At 42.8% G+C, this 26,330-nt stretch overlaps 1 protein-coding gene across 19 annotated transcripts in view; it reads right to left on the reverse strand.

The window, feature by feature from the left end:
• PPP6R3 (protein phosphatase 6 regulatory subunit 3) overlaps nt 1-26,330 on the reverse strand; it is a 126,772-nt gene that overhangs the window by 66,940 nt on the left and 33,502 nt on the right. For 12 of the 19 annotated variants that reach the window (XM_049712978.1, XM_004278042.3, XM_049712977.1 and 9 more), the window contains 3 exons: nt 21,389-21,541; nt 6,674-6,906; nt 2,064-2,250 (listed from right to left, as the gene is read on the reverse strand). In XM_049712978.1, coding sequence (XP_049568935.1) covers nt 2,064-2,250; nt 6,674-6,900 — 414 coding nt within the window. In that variant the 5' untranslated portion in view covers nt 6,901-6,906; nt 21,389-21,541. Of the gene's footprint in view, nt 1-2,063; nt 2,251-6,673; nt 6,907-7,464; nt 7,528-21,388; nt 21,542-26,330 lie in introns of those variants that run through there. The other 7 variants (XM_033402451.2, XM_033402448.2, XM_033402446.2 and 4 more) reach the window with 3 other exon arrangements.

Raw genomic sequence — 26,330 nt, forward strand, 5'->3', positions numbered from 1 at the left:
TGGTGGCACAGCAGGGACAGCAAGCTGGAGGACCGCACTGCTGGGGGGCCCGCCCATCCAACACTGACGATGCTTCACGCAGCTGGACCTCCTGCTCCACGAGTTAATGAATGTCTGTACTGGTTAGGTCAGACTGAGTCTGAATTTTTTTCATTACTTGCAGTTGCATATATCCTTACTAATACATTATGTGATGGGAAACCTTTATTTACACTCAAAATTCTCAAAAGGATAGAAAGGTGCAGTGTGACCTTTCCCTGAAGCTGAAAGAGCAAGGGCTCTCGAATCCTCTCGTGGCTGAGGGCTTAAATGAGAAGCCCGACGAGCAGCAGAGCGAATGGGCCCTCCTCTCGGCATTTAATTGGCACGTGCCATGTTCCTTACACAGGTAACATGTCTGGCCTCGAAGACCAATGCAAATATGTAGAACACCAGAGAGCTTTAAGTGTATTCTCACTCTATAATAAAGGTACACTGAAATCCAGGACCCACAAATTTGGGTTTCCCTAGAACAGAGTGAGGAGAAAAGCATGATGAAGGTGTGAGCCCTGTCTCAATTGTGACTACAACCATCTGGAACTGACTAGGTACCTTAGACTGATGGGATGGCTTGCACTTTCCTAAAACAGTCGGTAGTACTGTCACTTCTCATCAAAAGACAGAAGAAGGAACGACAATCTGTATTGCAGTGATCATGATTTGGGGATTACTATCTAAGGAAAAAGAACCTCAATTCCAATACACTTAGGAAGGTAATCCTGCTCAATTAAGAACATGAAAGAACAGCCTCGTCTAAAATAAGACATGTATCCACTTTGCCTTGGCAAAGGACAGACGTACTGGGCCTAAAATAGTTCCAGTCCCTCCATGTTTGCTGACAGCAAGGACGGGTCAAGGAGCCTGTTTTCCACCACGAAGGATGCCAGGCCCAACTGGTGTGACCCCTGCACCCCTGTCATCACACCCCTGCTGGCTGCACTCTGCAGGACTGCTAGGTTGCACTCGGGCATCTGAGGCTGTTGTTGCTCCCTGGGTGCCTGTTTCCATAAGTGGATCACAGCCTCCTCGTAATAAGCAGGTCCTTTTCCACACCAGTTCCCACTAGAGCAGTGATTCTCAAATTTCAGCGTGCACCACGGTCATCTGGGAGGCTTCTTAAATCCCAAATTGCTGGCCCCACCCCCAGAGGGTCTGATTCAGTACGTCTGGAATGGGCCTCAAGATCTTGCTTTTCTAACAAGTTCTCGGGTGGTCCTCATGCTGTTGGACCAGGGACCACACTTTCGAGAACCACTACACATAGGACAGATACTTGGAAAGTAAGTTTCCCAAGTACAGTACATCTGAATTAAGAACAAAATGAAGCGTGGGGGACGGGATGTGAGAACATAGATGGACAACACCACGAAGAAGATGACCACGATGATGAAGGAAGAGGAGGAAGAGGGGGGGAGAGGTTCCTGGCGTTAACAGTGAGGAATGAGCTCCTGCTAAGCCCTACCGGACAGGAACAGCAGAGCTCCATGTGTACGTACATGACAGTCAGTACCCAGATGGCTCAAGTTTTTGAGTGGAGTCAAAACAGAAACAATCACCATTTGCATAAACTAACCATCAATTGCATTTATGGGAAAGCTTTTTAAGTTTCACCTGTGATCATCCTTAGGGGAAAGAAAAAATAAGTAAACTGTTACTTTACCATAGTCACTAAGATGCCACCCACACACCAAACGCTCAGTGTGCACCCTCCCCACACTATCCTCACAAATGGACCCCAACATTCTCATGCTTCCAACCACTTGTCAAAAGAGGAAGCCAAAGTATACTGAAAAACTGAGATGTGAGGTACTCAGAAAAGAAGAGGTCAAATTAGAATGTATTCATTAATGAGTAAGTCAGTGTTAAGTCAGCAAGCATTTAGAATGCTTAAGGTTTAAAATATATCCTTTTACAGAACCTGGATTTAAGGCACACTCAGAACACTGAAGCAACAAAATTACTGGGGGATCATCTCAGGGGGATGATCAGCCCTAATACTTACCTTTTTGGAAAACAATATTTACCTGTTCTGGTTTTCTGCTGATAAGAATACTTAGCACCTTGCTGAAGAAACTGGCAAGTAGTGGGTTCAAGGGGGAATCGTTTAGGAGGAAGCTATACAATTTCATTAGCAAGGATTCATCTTCTCCCAGTCTATCATTCATCTGGGAGACATCAGAAGTGAGCAACTCACAAGATATATTTGGATACCTAGAAGAACAGGATACTTATATCATCATCTGTATTAACAGTTTAATTACATAAAGTAAAATGCAAATCAGAAAGGTTTCCTAAAACTGTGAAAAATAAACAAAGTCATCTTCTGGGAATTAGAAAATAATTTCAATCCATTCCGTTCAATTTAATCTAGAGAGATTATAGAGTGAATTTTCTTCTGTGTCTAAAAAATGGTTTCTAAACCAAGCTTGAACCCAACAAAACTAGAGCACACCTGGGACTCAGAAGGCAAGGGCGGGGCCTCCTCCTCAGAGGAGGCGCGATGGGGCAGGTCAAAGCCTGGGGCCGCAGCCCTCAGCAGCCTGCTCTGGCATGCAAAGCAGCACAGCTCATAGGACAACCGCGGGGGACGCCCATTTCCAGGAAACTGCACTGCACACAGCACCCTTAACTATTCAAGATACACTTAGGTTCCTGGACAGGCTGCCTGTATTCTCAGATGGGTTGTAACTGGAGTTAGAAAGCCGGGCTTATCAAGAGTGCAGTCCATATGACATGCTATGAGAATAAATATTCTGATATACTCAGGAGAGAACAGGACACGGCCTGAGTTACCCAGGTGGTAAAACCGTATACAGAGCTCTCCACACCAGTCTTCCAGGATCTTCTGGGATCAGCCCACCATCAGATCTCACTGCTGTGGGACACAGTCCTCTTCCACAGGCCCCACGGCCCTAGAAATACCTGTACCCCTAAAGCACGTTTGCCCCTGAGCGCAAGAGCACTCTCTGAAAAGTAGGCAGTAGATGCATTTTCTCCACTCACTTCTTTTACCACAAATGACTTCTCATCTGTTCTCAGAGCAACAGTGGAGACTCCAAGGCCCGTCCAGACTACACTCTCCCCCTCCCACCGTTCACCTCTCTGCTCTTTATCCCTCCCAGGTGAGTAGCAGGGAGTGGCAAGCTCAAATGCTGATCAGGACAGGGAGGTGACAAAACAGCTAGAAGCAGCTATATGGCTAAAGAGAGGGGTAAAGGGTGTGGTCGGAAGCCATGCAGCACCCCTGAGGCATCCAAGCAGCTGCCTGTTTGGAGACCACGGGCTTGAGAAGCAACTGGCAACAGACCAGAAGCTGCAGCACCTAGCAGCTCTGCCATGAGGGAGGAACACTGAACCGTATGAGAATATCCCCAAAGATCACATTATCAAATCGCTGTCTTCCGGAGGCTTTGGCTCAATCAAATTAAAGCCTTCCTCACTTTATAGAACACAAGGACTCAAAGACCCCATAATACAAAGTCACCAAAGTGCCGGAGGCAGGAGCAAGCAATGGCGACAGGTGTGGCTTCTGGAGTCACACCACCTAGGCTCAGAACCTGTCTCCACCACTTACAAGCTGTATGACCTCAGGCACGTTACTTACCTTCTCTGGGCCTCAGTTTCCAAGGATGCAATATTAAGACAACCGTCCTTACCTCACGGGGGAGAATAATACATACAAAATACCGAGAAGGAGGCCTGGAATAAATAAATACTAGCTGTCTTAATTCCCCTTTTTCTTCTACTTCATAAAACTTCCCGAATGCTGCAACGGGGCTGGGGTTGCGGGGGTGGTGGCGGAGTCAGCCCAACTGCCCCAATTTGGAAGCTGCTGGCAAAGGGCCGGGAAAAGCTGGAGACGCCAGCTCCGGCCACAGCCCAGTGTGTAGGGAGTAGTCTCAGAATTCTGATGCAGAAGGTCCAGAAGAACGCGTGGGCAGCTTTTAAACTTTTCACCTGTTTCTCCACCGGCGACCTGGAGGTCTGACTGAGCTAAAGAAGCACGCATGTGGGGGCCCAGGCACAAACACAAAGCCTCAAAGTTCTGGTTCAGAACAGGCTGGGGCTACTCTCTCTCTCCCTCCCTACCTCCCTAAGATTAAACAAGCTTCTGAAACACCCCAAGACCTCCTCTACGCCACCCTTCAGCAAGGCCTCTCCAGCCCCACCCCACCCTCTGACCTCAGCTGCACAGAAGCGATAGGAAGAGAGTCCAGCCCAACCATACCCCTGACCTGCAGCCGGTCCCCTTCCTCCTCCCACTATGAAGCCACCCTACTGTCCTCTCGACCGAGGCCAGCACAGAGCATCACGAGACCTCCTGCTCCCTCCACACCAGCCCCATTTCCCCCTGCGCTGCATCACCCTCACCAGCACATACACACACCATTATTTCTCGCATCTATGAAGAAAAACAAACACCACACCTCTCCTGGCTCCACATCTGCCTGTAGCTCCCACTTTCTCTCTCTGCTCCTTTTCCAGGGAACTACTTGAAAGAACTCTCTGCTTTGTCTCCAGTTTTTCCTCAGAAGCACTGCAGCCTGGCTTCCGTGTCCAACAACCTGGAGAACCTGCACTGAAGGGGCCCATGTGCTCCACGCTGTAAATGCCAATGGTTACCTGGCCTGTCAGCACAGCCCCTGGATCCCCTGGGCCCCCTGTCCCATCTCCCCGTCCTGAAGCCTGGCCTCCCCTGACATTGAGGGAAGCACCCCTCCGGGTTCTCCTCTTGCCTCTAAAGTCCCTCTGTGGGAACCCTGACCCGACCAACAGCATCTCAGCTTTTGGGTTTACACTAGTACTTAAGGACCTATTTTTAAAGTTCTGTTCAAATTTCTGCTAAATTATTTAAAACTGAGGTATCTGTTATTAAGATTAAAAAGTTAGTGTAAAAATGACAAACCTTTAACACCTTGTGTATGATCACTGGATTAAAAGTGATGGGTTCAATCCACATGTGTAACTGATACGCAGTTACAAACTTCACAAACCACAGCAATCACCCCATCATCCGTAAACTAAAAAGCACTAGTCTAAATTTCCTTAGATGACTACAGTCAACCTTAACCCAGAGAAGCTTTCAGATTCCCTCTGAAAAATCACTCTGTGCTAATCCAGCTGTCCGAGTTATCCGGCTCTGTGTATGTTACCACAGCTGGTGGCTCTGTCCAGGCCAGAAGTGCAGCAGAGAACTGCTCTGCTCAGCTCAAGCCATGCTCCCTCGAAATGGTGCCAACCAGAAGGCTGCATGCCCAGGGAAACACACCTGCTCTCTCAACCTCAAAGGTAGCACAAAAAACGCTGGCATGGCAATACAACAGATGCCATGACTACTTTTTGGTAAAATAAGCAATTTCCACAAGGCTTGCTTACTCTTCTCCAGTTAAAGAAGTATTAGCTTCATTCAGCATGTGAGAAAACAGATCCAAGAAGGGTAAGCCTCTTGTTCAAGTTCTCAGAGCTCCTAGAAGAGGGCTACCCGCATCCCGGGTGGGCCTGATACCAAGCCCACACCACGCTGCCTCCAGCCAGGATAAGCCCCACGACAAGCAGCATCCACATATGGTGGTTCACTGTGAAGGGAATTCCAAAGTAGCAAAGTATCTATCTTTGGGGCGAAAGGAGTACACTGGTATTCCTGTCAAATTTCTGTCCTTTTCTTTTCTGAGGTACTGCTCTCTGAGTGGAGACGTGCTGCATGCTAGTTGTCAACCTTAATGGCTGGCAGAGAACATGACTTCCTTGAAGATCCAAGCCATGAGAACTTGGAAGCATTACTAAGTACTATTCCTCTGACAGCAAAACTCTCCCCACAAAGAAATGAAAGGACATCTGATAAGGGGGACAGACTGGGGGAAAAAGGGCAAAGGAGAATCTACTGTAGGCCATAATTCTTCCTATTCCATTAAGTTTATTTAATGCTTCATCAATGACTTTTTGTTTTGTTCCTGAATTGGTTCTATTTTCAGGCAGAGAGGGGGGGACAAATATTTCAATAGAGTTGGAGATGGAAAAGTAACTAACTGAAATCCCAACACTTTAAATACATATGGAATATTCGCAGAGTTTCCAGGGGTCCGAATACGAAGTGTTATAAGCTGACGACACCAGTGGTGAAGTAGATAAATCCACTGCAGTTATCCAAGGTGTTAGCTGCTTAAATTTAGCTACAGTAATGTTGACCAAGACCCATACCCTTATTTTCAGTTAACAAAAGGTCAGAATTTATTTAATCAGCAGCGCTGTTCATTAAACAAGCTCTGGCCCAGATGTGCTGTGTAATCTTGAGTAGTCACATCATCTCTGTCTTCCTATTTGCAAAAAAGAGAAAATACTTACTTGGATTGTCTTAGTATTTTAGGAAACTTTATCACTGTTTATAATGCACCTTGCCCTTAGACAAAACCTTTTGGCCAAAATTTAGAACGTTCACTTTAAAAATCTTGTGATTTCACTGGACTTAGTTCTAGAACGGATTGTTTGCTCCACTGAGCCTGTTGCTCTTGACATGTTAACATTCTGTAACTGGTCTACGACAGCCCTGCAGAGCTGCTAGACAACAAGGACGATAATACACCCTACCCCCGCTTCACTTCAGCCCCACCCTAAAGAGAAGACTGAATTTTCTTACTTGTATCTGATCTTTTCATCCATGTCTTGAGGTGGTTCTTCAATAATGAATGAGACTAAATCTTCGAGACATTCTGCTTTTAACAGGAACTCTATAAGTTTGCGGTTCTGAGCTTTACATTCTTGTAAAACATCTTCCTCATCCATCAACTCCTTCAGTGTTACATCTTCTCTTTCTAGAAGTGTGTCTATGTGGGATGATGAGTGAAGATCAAATTTCCAAAACATGCTGCTCTAAACAAAATGCAGAGAGTATTTCAAATACAATTTCAACTTCACATATTAATTTTTCAAGTTTCCATCTAGTTTTACAGTCTAAAATGTCAACTTGGGTCACATAAGAAAAACAAGTTCCATATCGAATCTATAAAATACTTTCTAAATAAGTAAAACTGGCAAGATTTTTTCCTTCTCAGAAAATATTTTTATTGATAACAAAAAATTTTGACTTGAAAATGCTGAAAGAATGATAAAACCTGGGATGATTTTAACCTGCAAAATTAACCCACCCATACTTTAAGAATTTAGTGCTGGGAAAGGAAGAAAATAAACCCTTTCTTCAGGGTGAAACATACATTCTTACACAGAACTAGTATCTTCAGTAACAAATGACAAGTATCGAGACCTAAGTACATGGTACTCTTCAGAATATTACAACATTAAATAAATAACCACCACGAACCAGAACTTTTAGCCACTGACAGCACTTTCACAGCTGAAAATGTGAAAGCCATAAAATGGCAAAACCTATGCCATTCTTAACAAAGAAACAAAAAACTGTAGCAAGATCACCTTAAAGAACAATCATTCACCTTGTCTTCAAAGTTGATCACGGAAAATTCGATCCTAGGATGTCTACAGACAAAAGAGTTCACTGTCCTTATTTTAAATACTTCAGCAAAGTCACACTGAAAAGCCATTAGTGACATTCAAATACCTTCCCACGTCCCACTGGTATCAGGTCAGTATGTGCTTATTTTGGTCTATAAGCCGAATTTCTGCTAATCTAATGGTCTCTCCACTTGAAGTCAGAAAACTGGACACAGTTAACAATTTAGCCTTAAGTCTTCAAAAAAAAAAAAATAGGTCTCATTTAAAGTAGCATGTCTTTTCATTTTTTTGTAATCCCACACATAAAGGCAAAGTATAATGAAAAGTACTAATAAACCACAAAAGCAAATCTCATATCAAGCCCTTACTACTGGCTAGTTATAAACAAGATATACACTCATATTCATCAACTGAAAACTATAAACATCTACAAACCAAAGTCATACTTCTAAAATATGGATCAAGATATAATCACATTATCTACCTCAATTAAAAACTGACCTCCAAAATTTTAACCTTATAAAGGTAACTCATCATATACTGATTTACAGAGAAAACTGATAATTGGTGGTGATGAAATAACAAGTGTTGGCAAGCTTCGGCCCACAGACCAAATCCAGCCCACAAACTGCAAGCTAAGAATGGCTTTGATAATTTTAAAGGGTTGTTTAAGAGAAGCATATGTGACAGTGACCATGGGTGGCCTGCATATTTACTATCTGGTACTTTACAGAAAAAGTTTAGCATCCCTTGCTCAAGAGGAAATAGAGTGCTGACTAACACATTCCTTTCTGCCATCTCTGAACCCACACGGGCATGTCCCCCACAGTCCTCACAGCCTGCCCGGAGGGCCAGAGCCATGTGGTGTCAGGCGGGACTGTCTACCAGATCACCATGTCCCCAACTTCTCGGGCAGGTAGATATGGCCACATTACAAAGTTTTCTCCAATGTACTGTGAGCCATAAAAACCTCCATGTGCTCCCCCCGGCATCTGGCTGGATGTTGATGACAAAAAAGGCCCTAAGGGACTGCAGAGCCCAAAAGGAAGGTGCCTGCACCCCCAAATCACCACGAGGAAGATCGCTGCCTGCCGATCTGAGAGCCTGTCCTAGGCCGGGTTACGATGAGCCATCATACACACCTGCTCTGTATTCCAGCAGGATGGCCGACCTGACCAACCAGCTCCTCCAAACTCCTGAGCGCATGACATCGTGTGTTATTATACTTATTTTATTATACACAAGAAAAGGAATTCTTGAGCAACTATCTGTTTTAAAATGCCTAACTCCTTTTGCTTTCCACTATCCTAAATTAGAATAGCATTTTTCAAATCAGAACACCTTAAAATATACATTTCCACAGTGCATTTTCTTTAAATTGGGTAGGTATACTACCGACTTAAAAATAAAATATAACCACAGTATACTCTTAAACATTATGTATTCTATCTTTTAACCAAACAGCAAATTGACTGGAAATGAACAGCACTGGTAAATTAGTCACCCCTGGCTCGGCCCTGCTTCTATTTGTGCCCTTTGAAGGAAAATCAAGCTAGGTATGAACTAACTGTTACAAAGTTCGACTGCCAGGGCCCTGAGGTCAATGGAGCCCTTTAAAAAATGTAACTAAGATACTCTGAAGAAACTGAAAAAAGTCAGAACTTCAACAGCTCACTTTTAGTAAACATAAATACACTTTAAAATTCTTAACCTAGGTATACTTCAACAGGATTTAGCGATAAGAGGGAATACAATTTCTTACAGTAAACCAATTCACAGGCTTTTAAATCAATACTGACAAAGAGAGAAATGGTAAAAGCAAACTACCCTCCATCTTTCTGCAAAATCCTAGAATTGTTTTATAAGTTGAATGAGGTACCTTGAAAATAGGGTTTTCTCCACAAGGGCTGAAGAGTATGTGGGCAGGAGTTGCCGCAGAGGACAACCTCTGCTATGCTCCACCTTCCTCATAACTGAAGACACAAGTGAAAATTATCACTGTATATGCATAAAATAGGACCAAAGGATCCATAAATCTACTCGTCATAGATCAACTGCTTTAATTAAGGGTCCTGTGAAATTAAAATATCATCCTTCTTGGAAGCAAAACCTGGGCCACAGTACCTTTATTTCAAAAGCAGTTAAGCAGTGACACTTTGTTTCTGAAACAAAAGGTGCTACCTTGTCTCTATGACACGGGACCTGGTATGGTGATGTGGTTCAGTCACGTGCAAGAGGTTTGAGAAGGACGTCAGTCCCTCTGCAGAATCTGCCAAGGCTCTGCTGGAAGAGTATACTGAACAGGGCCCAACTGTGGTTTATGTAAACCACCTACAACCACTTGCTTTTCATCAAATAAACATCATTTTCTCCTCAAACCTTGTTAGGACTCTTAAGCATCTCAACATACTGGATTCCAATGCTGGCTCCACAACTGCCTGGCACTGAGGCCTCAGGAAAACCACTTCACCTCTCTAAGCCCCAATATCCTCAAACAAGTAAACTGGCTGTGAGTAGATGAGAAAGGCCCGGTCTGGTGGCTGAGACATACCGGCACTCAGCACCTGGAAGCTTCTGTGTAATCAACATACCACCCCCTTGAAGTCAAGTGAGCTTTAAACCAATGCTACCGAACTTCCATGGGGTCTTATTAAAACACAGTCTCAGATTCTGATTCAGGAAAGCAGGGATCAGGCCTGAGATTCTGCACCTCTAGCAAGTCCTCAGATGCTGCTGCTGTCCTGGGTTTAAACCATTGCTGATCATTTGCAATAAACTGCTATAAGTATATTCAAAATAATCATGTAACCATGAGAAACAGAGGAAAAGCCTACTATACCAACACGTGACTGTTATTTATTTCAGAAACTCCCTGTGGACAAGCTGGTATTAGTGCGTTTTCCTTCAACATAACAGAAGCAAAACGTAACACTTTCCAACAGAGGCCAGAAAAAATGACACCATGGACACACTAAAAGGTAAACTATTAAAGAGCTTTGGAGAGAGAAACTGCTGATGGTCCTGCCTACAAATGAGAAGGAAACTGTGGAAATGACAAAGAAGAACTTTAATGAGTTTAAAATACAAAATCCCCTATTCATTATGTACTAACTGCCTAATTTTGGCAATTTTCTATCCAAGTGGGGTAAACTGCACTCTGTAAAGCCCAAGTCTGTGAACTGCTATCAATGGTGGAAACCCTGTACCCAGGAATGGCCGGCCCAGGGCACAAGGTTCAAAGGTTCAAAAAGAGATACAAAGATTATGAAGAATCTCAAGACAGCAATGTTGAGCCTGAAAGCTAACGCTTCTGGGTGTGGGCCCCGTGGGCCTACAGGCCGCACACCCGCGAAGCCAGCCTCTGGTATGCCATTCCGTAACTGGCTCACTTCAATCCCCAAGATCCCATACCCTAAATACTTCCTCGCATGCTCCAGTCTTGCAACAAACACGCACAACATACATCCAGTTTAGATAGCTGCAGTCACCTAAAGTAAGAAGTACAACCTACACAAACACGAGAAGTAGCTGCGTTCACCTAAGATAACACAGGGGAAAGACTTTAAGACAACAAAATGTGTTACAGATTTTTAATACTATTTCTTTTAGATGTGCTATGAAGGGAATAGTTATAATACAAATTTTTTCTGGGTCTTATACAAAGGCACGTGAGCACATGCTCCCCAAGTTCAAATCCCTACACACCTCAGTCTGCCTGCAGCACTCTCTAGAGGCCCCGGCCCTCAGCACGAGAAACACAACACCTCCACTGTCACCCGAGCTGGTGCTAACAGAAACATCACTCAAGACACAATGTGAGCCACATGTAAGCTTAAATTTTCTAGCAGCCACACCAAAAAGTAAAAAAGAAACTGGTAAAATTAATTTTAAATGTATTTATTTAACCTCATATAGCTAAACATTATTATTTCAACATGTAATTCTTTTGGTACTAAGTCTTCAAAATATGGGTGTTTTGAAACTTCACAGCATATCGCAATCTGGACCAGCCACATTTCCGGTGCTTAAGAGTCACACGTGGCCATTCGGGACAAGACAGCTCAAATTGTATGATTGCTACAATTATGATTCAAAGTTTCTCTCCTGGTACTAAAATACCTTCCCCATCTCCTTCCACAGCCAAAGTCAATAGTTACCCACCTTTTCCACACAAGGGCCAATGTGGGATGGGTGGGGAGAGGCTATGGGCCACGGTCTTCTTTCTTTTAAAATATAAACATACCTGGGAAATCATGTTTATTCTCATATATATATATATATATATATATATATATATATATATATACACACATATACATATATACATATAAAAGAAACAACTTGGACATTCTTAACTCAAACAAGTAGGTCACAAGAAAACGAGAACTGTTTTTTAGCCTCTAATTTCTAGGAATATTTGTAGGGATAAAAGGTAAAATTTCAAATTCTTTACCTTGTGATAATGGAGAATGCTAGCTTGAATCAGGAGGGCTACAAGTGGCTCATTACTGGTAGAGATACACCTGGCCAAATTTTGAAATAGTTACGTGTCTGTGGGAATTTATTTCATTTTCTAAGTTAATTCAAAAATATTATGATGAAAAATAAAATGCCCAGGTCACTCAAACATGTTGGGAAACAATGATGTTTGATTAATATAAAAAAATAGACTCCCCACTGGTCCCGGAGAAAACTGAGTCTTCACTGCCTCCATTCAGTTTTTTAGTATATGTGCTGCCGAAGCGAGCACCACTGCCTCCATTCAGGTTCAAAACAACGTGCTTATTACTCCGCGAGGGGCAGGCACATTTACCCCAAACCTTTGGCCGAGTTTACCAGCAGCCTGGGAACAGGGTGTAGTGAACAAACTGAGCTGCTGAAAGGCTGTTCTTACTGGCTCTCCTGCTTCTGCCAGTGTCCAGACACCTGGAGTTGCAGGACCCCTGGGCTTGGATTCAGGCGTGCGGAGAACTGAGTTGGGCCACATATAACAAGACCCAAATGGGGGGACGGCTAGGCTGAAGAAGGGTTGGTGGTTGCCACTCTGTACACTGAGAGCAGCACGCCACCAGGAAGGGACAGAGAGGAAAGTATCTATAAATAGCAGAGTGCAGAGTCACTCTGAAGGGAGGTCAGCTCTGTGTTATAAGTTAATGATAAACTCCCCCAACAGCAACGCTCAAGGCCTAGGCAAAAGCTATAATTTTCACACGAAGAGGCAGAAACATGCAACATCGGGAAGGAGTAACAGTTGGGCTTTGATGGCAGTTCTCTTTAAGTACTAAGGAAAAAGATCACAAAGGACTGGGAAGTCTACCCAGTAGCTGCCTCTCCACTGTTAACAAAGGTATCCAACTCATACAGTTGTCCCCTCACCCCCACCCGAACACTAGACTAATCAAAGCAAGTATCAGAGTGCCAGTTAGAGATAACGAATTTCTTTAGAGGAAAGGGCAATACAAACTCAGGGCCAGTTTCGTTGTATTAGCTCTGAAACTGCTTCTTCCAAAGAACGTATCAAAAGCAATCAAGTTTCTACCATCCAGATGTTGTAGATGCTTTGCCCAGTTTTAATTTGTAACTTTCTTTGATATTTCAGCTTTTCAGAGTAGTAAATAAAGGAGTAAAATCCATTTAATATGCACTATATTAATCAACAGGTACTTTTATTTTTTTTTTTTGCAGTACGCAGGCCTCTCACTGTTGTGGCCTCTCCCGTTGCGGAGCACAAGGCTCCGGAAGCGCAGGCTCAGCGGCCATGGCTCACGGGCCCAGCCGCTCCACGGCACATGGGATCCTCCCGGACCGGGGCACGAACCCGTGTCCCCTGCATCGGCAGGCGGACTCTCAACCACTGCGCCACCAGGGAAGCCGTAACAGGTACTTTTAAAGCACTAATTTGCACTGTATTGGGGAATGCAGGAGTAATATGATAACGGTGCCTACTTCCTTGAAGAATACAATAAAACTGAGAACAGAGAAAATACAGAAAATAAATGGCATAAACTCCAAGCTTGTTCTGTAGAAAGGGAGCTCAAGGGAGGGGAGCCTGGACAGAAAAGACTTTGCTATAAATGAGGCCTAAGCTGGGCCTCAAAAGACAGGTAGGGCTCAGTAGGTGATCCTACAAGCATGGAGGATAGACCCTGGAGCTTCAAGAAATTCACAGCAGGGAGAAAGTCCTGATGACAAGAAGAAAGAGACTTTCAGAAGGCACTAGGAAAGGTTAGGCAACGCAAAGCCAGATCTCAAAGAGCCATGCACGAATGCACAGCAGAGCCAGGCAGGCTTGCTGCAGAAGCGAGGGAGGGAGCCAGTCCGTTCTAACTGAGATAAATGCACATTAAAATAGCTATAGCAAAGATTAACACAGTATACAGAAACAAATGACTCAAGAAAAGTAGAGGAAAATGACACAGAGGAGACGAAATTTAAGCTGTGGCAAGTACATTTTCAACAGACGCTGTACTCCCACAAAGGCGGAGAGGGGAAGAGGTCTAACCTGTTCCCAGAACGGCCATGTGTTTGAATATGACTAAAATGTGGGATAGGGAAGGGAGTGCTGAAGACAAGACCACTGAGGTGGGACACTGAGGTCAGGTGAGACAAGGCAAACGAGCAACAAGATGAGATCTAGAGTTTAAATGCTGTCAATGTGAAAGATGGACTGGACAGGGGTGAGCCTAGATAAAGAGCGGTGACCCAGAGACCGTTTTAAGAACTCGCAGAGGATGGCGAGGCCCTACAACAGCCTCTACTTTGAAAACCAAGTTATTCCCTAAGAAATTTCACATTAAATTATTATCCCCCCTCCAGTTTCACCCATAATTCCTCAAAGCCTAATTCTCATGTTTTCTTCATTCCTAGCTGCACTTAGGTATCAGATGATACAAATTTATAGATTGCCCTTGGAATTCTGAGCTACCTGGGAAACACACGATCCTCAGAAAACAAATGCCTACCCACACCCTGGGGCTAACTCCAAATACACCTCTAAGATGCTGTGGACAGGCAAGAGGTGTGATCTTAATCGCCCACTTCACTTTTATATTTAAACAGCCAACTGCCAATCAAGAAAAGTCCAGCCTCACTTTTGTCATGGAGTCCACACTAAAGTACAGTGATGTGTCCTTCTACAAGTTCTCATTATGAAAATGCAAGTGGACATGAATTTCTGTGCATAATTTCCACAACTTCAATATGCGTATATGCAAAGCATGACTTATTTATACTAAGAACAAGTTTTTTTTTAAAGTGAGACTAAGGGGTTGGAAAGAAAAAAGACAAGTAATGAGGATGACACAATGGCAATCAGGTTTTTGCCAGGAGCCTTGTTAGAGATCAAAGCAATAAAGGCAAGGAAAACCTAGCTGGATCTAGGTGTCTATTCTGTGTGTGTGTGTGCGTGTGTGCCTGCACAAATAAGAAAATTCTAAGTAGAGGGTTTTCCATCTCAAGCATCCAGAATTCTCTGAATCTCTGAAACCAGGCAGAGCTGTCAACAAATCTGAAATATCAGAAAGAAGTGACATGTAACTGGAGAGCCAGAGGAAACGTGATGCGATTAGAACACCTGTCATCTGAAATAACCCAAAAGAGTTCCTAATCTAAAACTGTAGGGATGGGAATTCCCTGGTGGTCCAGTGGTTAGGACGCATCACTTTTGCTGCTCGCGCCCAGGTTCAATCCCTGGTCAGGGAACTAAGATCCTGCAAGCTGTGCGGCGTGGCCAAAAAGTAAATACAATAAATAAAACTGTAGGGAGGAAGATTGGTCCTAAGCAAGTCAGGAACAGTATGAAAACAGCAGAGCTAGAAAGAGAACTCTATACTAACACAGTGCAGGGGAAAGCCTTGGAAAATCCAACTCGCCCATGTTTTTACTAAGTGAAATCAGTTATATGCAGTTTGTGAGTCATCCAACTTGAATCAAGTGACAGTGGCTACTTTTTTATTCATATGTCCATTACAGACAAGATGCCCAAAGAGAACAGCCTTTCCAAATCAGAAATTCTAGAGCATATTGAGATGCCATTGAAAAAAGGCCAAAAAAGAAACAAGCTTCAGTTTAAGAACGAGCTAACTACCCTCGTTAATTTGGAGTTACAAGCAACTCTATAACAGAGACAGACATGGCAAATTGGTCACAAATTTTAAAGGTCCCCACCCCCATTTTTTTTAACCTTCGATCTTCCTTGCCCAGCAAACTTTAATCAGAATGTGTATAATCAGGACTTCCCTGGTGGTGCAGTGGTTAAGAATCCGCCTACCAATGCAGGGGACATGGGTTCAAGCCCTGGTCCAGGAAGATCCCACATGACACGGAGCAACTAAGTCCGTGCGCCACAACTACTGAACCTGCGCTCTAGAACCTGCGAGCCACAGCTACCGAGCCTGCACACCTAGAGCCTGTGCTCCACAACGAGAAGCCACCACAATGAGAAGGCCGCGCACCGCAACGAAAAGTAACCCCTGCTCGCTGCAACCAGAGAAAGCCCATGTGCAGTAACGAAGACCCACGGCAGCCGTACATACATAAGACATAAATAATGTGTATAATCATAAAGCATTTAGGGCTATCTCAACAGTCCCTAGACTAGCAGTAATAACTTGTTAACCTCTAGGAAGTGCTTTCCGTCATGAATATTTTACCAGCAAAGCAGACTCCTGGACTGCTGAGACTCTGCTCAGGAATACAAGCTCAGTGTAGAACATGAGACGTGAACACTGCTTACAGTCTTTATAGCCCCTTAATCTCTTCTAGCTATTCCACAATAACAGTAAATGGTCTGATACGGCAACTTTCTACTAAAGGAGGAAAAATGACTAATAGCAGCTCACAATTATTAAGTGCCTACCATATGCCAGACTCTGGACTTGATGCTTTTAGATACATTATCTGTACCTCACAACAACTCTTCAAGGCTTCGCTCTCATTTGCAGATGGAAAAACTAAGATTCTAAGAGGTGAGATGATCTACCAAAGACCACAGCTAGTGAATAAGCTGGCCAGAGCTGGGACTCAAGCCCAGGGCCATTGCGCTCCCAAGTCTGTGCTCTTCCCATCACGGCACACGGCCAAAGGACCAGCATGGAACACCTGGTGAGCGACCGGTCCCAGCAGCAGTCATCGAGAGCACAAGCCAGCCCCAGGCCAGCCTGCAGAAGGGAAACAGCAGCAGGCTAACCTGCCATCTAATGGCTCTTGGGATACACTCATGGACGGGAATCCCATGTCTTCATGGGCAGGGAAAAGAATCACTTGACAGACAAGCTGGCTGGGAGCTCAGCCCAAAGAGCGTAGGTGGTGACACTGGAGGAGCTCAGCTCTTGTGGCCAGTGGTGCTATCAGAGCTGACTGACCAGAATGCCACAGGTTTGTCCAAATGCACAGAAAACACGAGTGAATCAGCATTTAAAAGCTGTCTGACATGATGAAACCAAGAGAAATTTACTTAACATGGTTAAATGTAAAGTCCTTTTAAAATAAAAACTGAAAAGCATGACATGGGGTGGGGGGTAGAGGTTGCTAGGCCTAAGAAAACTGTTAAAGAAAGAAACAAGTCCAAAGATTTTAGTTACTTATAAGTTTGACATAAAGTTGTATTATGCTGTGACTAATAAGCAAGTAACCCTCAGAATGTGTCATAGATCAACTGCATCTAGGACCACGGGAGATACTAACTCTATTGAAGCCTTCCCTGGGCAGATCAGCTCATGCCAAGCAATATCATATCCTGTTCTGGGGCAGATGAAGAGACTGCCAACCACATGGCACCCAAAGAGGACCAGGGTGACAGAAGGACTTGCCACTTGGAGGAAAAAATAACTAGCTTTGAATATCTCGAAGCTCTTTTATACTATCACGGACAGTGCCCAAGGGAGAAAATGAGAGCCAGTGAGTGAAAAGGACAGATTATCCGTCCTATCTGTGAGCAGAAGATGCAGGAACTTGCTAAAGGTTAGGAACACCAACACCTTCAAGACCCCAAGGCTGGAGGTCCTCTGGAAGCCTGGATGATTCTCTATGAGGGCAACGACAGACAACTTCCCGTTCTGGACAGAAAGACTATATTAAATGATCACCACACTGTTTTATGAATTTCTTCTCAAAGTCTATGTGATATAAAAGGCATGGCTACATTTGGGCTGACATGGAGTCTCAACAAGAAAATAGCAAAGGATTCTGCAACCTTCCAGATGCTTAGTGGGTTGAAACCTACACAATTCTCTGCCCTTCTGGAAGCTCTAGAAAAACAACAATAAAGGACAAAGAAAAGGAAACAACAGCCAAGGAGAATGCCAACAAATTTATGAAAGACAGAAAATGGAGAAACAATTCCGAAAGTCCAACATCCAAGTAACAAAAGTTTTAGAACATATTATAATTCACCACTGATCTCCCTTGTCAAAAAAATGTTTTTTCTCAGAGCATAAAGAAGTGACTCTCCCCCTAAGACCTACATGTGGCACCACGTTGAGTGGTAAAAGATCCTTTAAGACACAGTGTGAAAGCCCGTGGTATCGGAGATTAAAAAAAAAAAAGTGTATCTAAACTCTTCTAGTGAGGAAAAACTTATAAAAGGACTGGAAATCAGAATGACATCAGCTTCCTCAATAGCAATTCTAGAAAAGAACATTTTTAGACCTGGAAGGTCTGAAAGATTTATTCACAGTTTCTTGAGGAAGCTACTGGATGGAGAATGGGCTTCACTAAAGCATGGCAGTAAGCCATGAGAGGAAGACACGGAATCCATGAGACCAGGGATCCAACACACAGAGAAGCAAAGATGACTCCCAGAAGGGGGGACACCTGCAGTTACAGACGAAGTCAAGAGGAACCAGTTTGGAGTAAACCATGAGGCAGAGGGCTCTGGAAAGGATATGTCCAAGGAAGTGTATTGCCAGATGTATGTTACCGTGTTGAGAAGGATTCTGCAAATTAAGTCAGAGATTTAGGGATTAATTAACCAAAATATACATACTTTTATTACTGATATTAACCAAAGTTGTGCTTTAACTATGTTGGGAGATGTGAGAGGGAAAGAGCTATGCATATAAGAGCTAAACCTTAACCTTCATAATTAGAAGTAAGACAGATTAGAAACTGCTACCTACAGGTATATAATTTAGAAATGCATAAGGAAGTAATAAAGATGAGTAAACAGCTAAGAGATGGAGGTAGCAGCTCCTAGTGAGTAAGTAACTCACTTACTCACTAGGGGCTGGGATGAGGAGGGGATAGGATGGGAAAGATGAAATAGATGATTGTTATTTTTTGTTATAAATCTTGTGATACCATTTGACTTTTTAAACTATGCACCTATGTAAGCTATGTACCTATGTATGATAAAATAAAAAATTATGAAAAGAAAGAAAATATAAAGCAGCACAATCCCTGGCATTTAGGACAGGCTCTATAAATATAAGCACAATCTAAAATCAGGGTATTATAAAAGACTATCTAACAGAAAGACTCTGAGGTGACTACATGCACTTAAGATTCCTACGTACAAAAAACAAAGAAATAGAAAAATCCAACCAACAGCAAAAACCACAATGGTACCTTTTCAGTTTAGGTCCTTTCCCACCCCATTTTTTCTGCCATGAGTGTGTGAAGCAACTCCAGAGACCTAGGATACCTGGGGGTACCATACTGAGATTGCCCAATCTGGTCTGCCACCTTTTCTATAAATACAGGCCCTGAGCGAAGAATGGTTTTTACCTTTTTAACTCTTTGGGGGTGGGGGTGGGGGAGTATCAAAAGGACGATATTTCGTGACTTGTATAAATTCTACGAAATTCAAATTTCAGTGGCCATAAAGTTTTAACAGAACACAGTCACACCATCCTTTACATTCTGTCTCTGGCTGCTTTTACACTACCAGGGCAGAGTTGAGCAGGTGTCACAAGAGACCACATACGGTGCTATCACTTTGCACTGCAGCTGGGCGCTCTCCAAATCGCAGTGACACGGGTATAACTCAACAGTGCTCAGAGTGCCATATGCTGTACTGCAACATTTTATTATTATAAGTGCACACCCAACATGTCAAAACAAGAAAAGAAAATCTGGACTTCAAATGTTGTGTTTTTAACGTACAAATGGGATGTGAACTATTTTGTTATGAAATTAGATGGCAAAGCACTGTTTATTATGCAATCATACCATCCCTGTGCTAAAATACACTATATGCTGACATTACCAGACTAAGCGGTCATCACAGTATTCCCAACTCACAAGAAAGGAACAGTCAGAAAAGTCAGAAAATGTTAAATGGAGTATCTTATTACAGGAGAACTTCTTCACAAAAATAAAAAAATGAAAACAAAGCTTCAATGAAAGCTGGTTTCTAAGGTCGCCTGTTAATAAGTTAAAGAAGCCGGGCTTCCCTGGTGGCGCAGTGCTTGAGAGTCCGCGTGCCGATGCAGAGGATACGGGTTCGTGCCCCGGTCCGGGAAGGTCCCACATGCCGCGGAGCGGCTGGGGCCGTGAGCCATGGCCGCTGAGCCTGCGCGTCCAGAGCCTGTGCTCTGCAACGGGAGAGGCCACAACAGTGAAAGGCCCGCGTACCGCAAAAAAAAAAAAAAAAAAAAAAATTAGTTTTTGAAATCCAGCATCACAACAGAAAAATGGATAATTGTTTTAACTATAAATGAATCTGACAGTCAGATCATAGCTTATCACTGCATACTACTGGACTTCTTATATCTGAACCCTCAACTGAATTCTCCACTCAGTCAGGCAGGTAAGAAACTGAAGAGTTCATACCTATGGGTTAGAACCTATCCCAAGGCAGAGGAAAAGGAAGGGCTGGGCCACATGAGCAAAAACAAACAGACAAAACCATATGAGACAAGGTGCTCAGAGTGAATGACTACTTAAAGGGAATTCTCCCCATCAGGATTTATACAGAATAATATGAAGATAAAAACTGGACAAATCAGAACCTTTCTACAAGAGTTGGTGCTTCACTATGTAAGCAGAAGGGGATGCTGAGGAAGAGTTATTCACAAAGGACTGGAGGTGGGGGAGAGCACAGGCGAAGTGGCTTACTGCCTAGGAAAGATTGGGGCCTGGGGATTAGAAGCAGAGACCTGTTATAACAGAACAACTATAGTATCTCCTGAGACAGTGAAGCCTGAAAGGTAGATGATTAAATGGTTTATGCCCACCTGCTCCTCCAGTTACTATGGAACAAATGAAATTGGATTAAGTATGTGTGCATAGCCCCAAAAAGGTCCTACTGGGCCACTTTCTATTAAGTGCCAATTGACTCAAAAGCCAAATATGCAAAGTAAACCTCTGGTCTTTCACAAAAAAATTCAGTAAAGAGTTGCAAAATGATAGCAATTAAGACTCAAAAGAGTCAGGTGGCTGGCTAGAAGCCAGATGTCCTTTGGCTGGTGTAAAACGAACACAAATCTCTCCCTCTCTCTCCCTCTCTCTCTCTCTCTCTCTCTCTCTCTCTCTCTCTCTCTCTCTCTCACACACACACACACACACACACACACACACACACACACACACACACAGCCAGGTGACCTAGAAGCAGTAGCTGGGTCGCTACTAGCAGTCTTTCTCTGGCATGCTACATCAGCTTACTAGGCCTGTCTAGTCCTTAGGGCCCAGCTCAATCCCACCCCAACCCCCATCCTGTGGAAACTGGGAATCCCATGGGTGCTGCAGATTCTACGACATACCAGAGCAAACTACAGAGCCTGTTATTTAACTTCCTAAAAATACCATAGCGCCACGGAGCCAGGTGGTACCTGGCTCAAAGTGATGACCCAGACCAGGTCCACCTAGACTCCAGGGTCTCAAGTCAGAAAACTGCTTTCCTTGATGTAACTCATGAAACTCCTCATAATTTTAGTGACCTTACCTTTCAAACCAAGTTTAAAAATTAAAAGAAATGTTTTCTTTTCTGTGGCTCCTTGCCCATTACAGGTTATCCTGGCAACGGTTGTCTTCCAATTTACTGCATTAGCAGATTAGCAGAATAAAGCGGGATGGTGCACATGAAACAGAAGTTCCCCTATAAAGAAAAAAAGAGCAAAAATGACAACGTGTTCTCTTTTGTTCGGATGAGAGCTGCCATTAAAAATACTGGTTCAAGGTCTTCATTCACACACAACTATACCTCAGAGGATTGAAAAGTACTAGCTAATTGAATTTTTTTCTATGTAACAAGAGGAAAAAAGGCACTGTCATCCCTCTACCTAAGCTTTTATCCTACACTAAACAATAACCCAGAAATAGATACACAGTAAGAGCACTATCAGTGAGCAAATAAGAAAAAATACATATGCTTATCTTTGTCTTATGAAAACATCAATGACATTCCTACTCAACACAGGGTTAACTACAAAGGCACCATATTTTACAACACTAAAACAAGTTTTAGAAGTATCTCCCTCTAAATGTCCCCAAGTAGCCCCGTGTAATACCTTTAAACAACTGTAACTTACTAGGAACTATGAGCAGAACATTAAGTTCACTGAAGTACTAGCTGCAGCTGAATCCCGTCTCTAATGTGAATTAACCAGATGCTTCACATGAAAGGACTATAAATTTAAACTGTCTTCCAAGGCACTTCATTTATAACTAAATACTGCAGGAAAAGACACAAACTATGGACAATATACCAATCAGAAATCCTATAAGGGTGCAGTCTACAAGGCATCTCAAAATAAATGCCATTTATTTAATGCCTTTGTTCCACAAAATTCACACTACATTCTGATCAACTCAACATTTTCCCTCAAAATAAATAGAAACAATGCTAACCACTTGCTAAAAGAAACAAAATGAATCAACAAAAACTGTAACAAACCTAGTTTAAAATGAAGAAAATATTTGACTCTAAAAAACATTTTACCAGTGAAATGTTTTCTCAACAAAAACTTAAAAAAGTGTTTAATTGATCACCTAAATTTTTGCTTTAAATCATAAGAACAGATCATGTGCCACCACAGTGTTTAGACATGACCAACTTAGCATGTTAGTGTAAAGAGTACATTTCTAAATGTCATAGGTAATTCTAGTCCCATCACAACCACTCTGTGTTGGGGGTTCCAGACCCCTTTAAAAATCCAATGAAGTTATATACTCCACAAAATGCACACGCCTGCGCACACATACATACATTTGACATTTAATCTGAGTAGCTGTAGGATCCTCAACTGATCTACAATCTTTTCTCCCACCAGCCAAGATCACCCACTTCTGGATTTCCCTAGTGGTGCAGTGGTTAAGAATTCACCTACAAAAGCAGGCAACATGGGTTCAAGCCCTGGTCGGGTAAGATCCCACATGCTGCAGAGCAAGGAAACCCATGCACAACTACTGAGCCTGCAAGCCACAACTACTGAGCCTGTGGGCCGCAACTACTGAAGCCCGCATGCTTAGAACCCGCCCTCCGCAACAAGAGAAGCCACCGCAATGAGAAGCCCACGCACTGCAGCAAAGAGCAGCCCCCACTCGCCGCAACTAGAGAAAGCCCGTGTGCAGCAACAAGGACCCAATGCAGCCAAAAAAAAAAAGATTACCCACTTCCAAGCGAGTCAGTCAATCACAGGCTCCCAGCAGAGTTGTACCAACCTGCCTGCCTCACTGTGCTGCACACTCCCATCCAGGGAAGCCAAAAGATAAGACAGCTGTCAACCCGCTCAGAGCATCACAAATCCAGGTGCTTATTAAGTTGTAACAAGTATGCTGAGACATAACCCACTTTTCTGGAAAAAGGTCTTTGTTTAATTGTTCAGTCTTTTCCCTTAGACTAATTACGGGAAAGAGAGGGTCTATACTATTGATGATAAGAAATTGGTTTTTTCTAAATTGTGAAAATGTGGGAAACAAGATCAAAAGATACAAAACAGAATGAAATGGTATATAAATGCACTATTGGGACTCCTGGGTAAAGAATGTATATTGAAGACACATTGAAATGCCTCTAAAAGTACAGTAAAAGAACTGTTTTGGTTGTTTTGTCTTGCTTTTTAAAGGCATAATCCCAAGAACCAACAAAATTAGGGAGCAAAAGGAATACTAGTTGAAAAAGCTATATAATGAACACTTAGATTCCCAAATCTCATTGCCTTCTTCTGTCCTTCCCAGCCCCATCAGATGACAGAAGGAAGCCAAAAAGGATGGTGACTCCAGCACAGCTGAGGGTGGGCCTGCCAGTGAAAACAGAGGGACTGTGTGAACTGCAGAAAGAATGCAGAGACAGGCCCCCTCAACTGCCCACCCCATCCCCAGCCAGATTCTCCTATTGGGCTCTGACATTCCCAGCCAGGATGAAAACTGAAAGTGTCTTCTAATCACTGACCTCAAGAAACAAACACCTGAAAATCCTGACACTGGGGACTTCCCAACCAAAGGAGCTCAACTCATCACACTGCTGAAAGGTTCACAGCCACTGAGCCCCCACCCATGAATGGGGGCTCCAATCAACCACCCTCACTCCAATCTTTTCTTTAAAAGTCTTCATTGTAAACTTGCAGAACAGCTGCAAGAGCAGTACAAGAAGCTCCCACAGAGCCTTCACCTAGGTTCACAACTAATCACTGTGTCACTTTTGCTCTTCCATCCATCTTCTGCAGCCATCACGTCCTTTACCTTTAAATAGCTCGCTGTGTATTTCCTAACAACAAGGGTATTCTCTTCCACAACGACAAAGTCAGGAATGCAACACATTAACTGTCCCATACAGACTCTACAGTTCACATTCCAATTCTGCCAACTGCTCTTCGTCCCTTACGGCAATCCCCCTTCACCTCAATCCAGATCACGGATCACACCTAATGTCATGTTTCCATCTGAAACAGTTCTTCAGCAATTCTCTTTCACTGGCATCTTTGAAGAATATAGGGTATAAGTATCCGGCAGTACTACCACAAAAGTGGTAAGTGAGGTTTGTTTTTCCTAGAGTATCACATAAGTAGTAAGATAATGTCTGTGTGTCCCATTATTGGGATTTTGATCACTTGGTTAAGATGATATTTGCCTCATTTCTCCACTGTAAAATAACCAGTTTCCCCTTAGTAATTAACTAGTAAATAATCTGTAGGAAGATATTTTGAGATTATGTTCTTAAAACACTCACCCAATAGTTTTAGCATCCACTGGCAATTCTTGTCTTAATCAACTGTTACTGACAGTTATAAAACGATGTTTATTTTGTAAATCTACTGTTCCTTCTACACTTATCAGTTGACATTATAATTCCAGTAAGGTTATGTTCCCTTTTTCCCATTCATTCATTATCAGTGTGGACTCACGGATTCTTATTTTATTTATTAATATCACCATTCATTCTGATGCTCAAGTTATCCCAGATTTGGCCAGTGGGAACCCCTTCAAGCAGAGGACTGTGTGCTTTCCATGTTTTTTGAGTACTTCCTTATTTCCTTGCATAACAACATGTTCTAGATTAATCTTGTACATTCTCTGCCCCAGCTCTAAAATCACCCATTTCTCCAAGGAGCCCTGGTTCCTTTTAGTGGAGGGTGTGATTTAGAAATGAAGATCTGAGAACTAAGTATGTTCACAGATAGTGAACAAAGCTGAGAAAGAATGGCAATTTCATATGATTCAACTCTATGTGTTGTGTGTGTATATACCCCGACTTTAAATGTGAACGAAAACCACGGGTTCTAATAACATCTCAGGAAAGCCTCTATCATGAAACGTAGAGTGCAAAACAAAACAGAAAAATGCAGGATGGAGTAAAGACTATACAAGAAAAAGAGTGCATTAAAAAAATTATCCTCAGAAAGATAAGTTAATGTATCCATCAAATTTAAAAAAAAAAAGAGATATTATTTAAAAGGGCACTGAGAATAATTAGCAGACTAATACATTAGGAAAATGACTTCCAACCCAGAAGTCTATACCCAGCCAAACTATCAATCAAGAGTACACAGAAAGTCTCAAAAGACTTACCCTCTCACACCCCCTTCCTCACAGAAAACTACTAGAGACTGTGCTCCACTAAAACAACAGAGAAACAGGAACAGGAAATTCAATGAAGGAGAGAGGCAAAATGAACTCCCAGGGTCCCAGCAGACAATGTGTTCCCAGCAGGGAGGACAAGCCGTCCAGTCTGGAGCAGATAAAAATTTCTTCAAAAAGATAAAGCTGATGGAATACCTGAACATGTAACTGGTGAAAAGTGTGAGGCTAAATTAGTGACTAGTACATTAAAAAAAAAAAAAAAAGTTGACACAACATTTCCAAGGAATACCAGAAGTTGTTTAGGAAAAGTATTTATAATTTACTACTTGACATTATAAATAGCATCCCAAGTAATAATGGATAAATATTGATTTAACCAAAATTGCAATAAAACTGTATTGGAAAGATGGGGAAGACAGAATGTGGGGAAGAGGGTGCAGTGAGGGAAAAAGAGTAAGCTAATCCTTATCTTCCATATCTTTTCAGAAAGGGAAATCAATAGATGTGCTTAAAACTAAAAAAATCAGCAAGCATGCATGTAATTATGAACTCTTCCAGTATGCTCTTCACACATATGGAGGTAAATATGTGTTTTTTAACTGGCTAAAAGAGTTCTAAGTAATATAGTCGCCTTCAGGGAAGGGGGAAAGAGGGAGGGGTGGCTAAAAAGTGCTGTCATCTTATCTTATCCAACCTCCTAAAGCTAGCTCACTCTTAAATGGAGATACGCAAAACTGACAAAAATTTTTTTCAAATAAAATTTTAAGAAGAATGCTAGACTGGGAAGGAGTATTAAATGTTGAGACCAGAGAACTATAACATCAGCTACTCATTAGTTGTGTGACCTAAGGCAAGTCATTTGACCT

The sequence above is a fragment of the Orcinus orca genome, chromosome 8 (assembly GCF_937001465.1).
Source record: "Orcinus orca chromosome 8, mOrcOrc1.1, whole genome shotgun sequence".
Lineage (NCBI taxonomy): Eukaryota > Metazoa > Chordata > Mammalia > Artiodactyla > Delphinidae > Orcinus > Orcinus orca.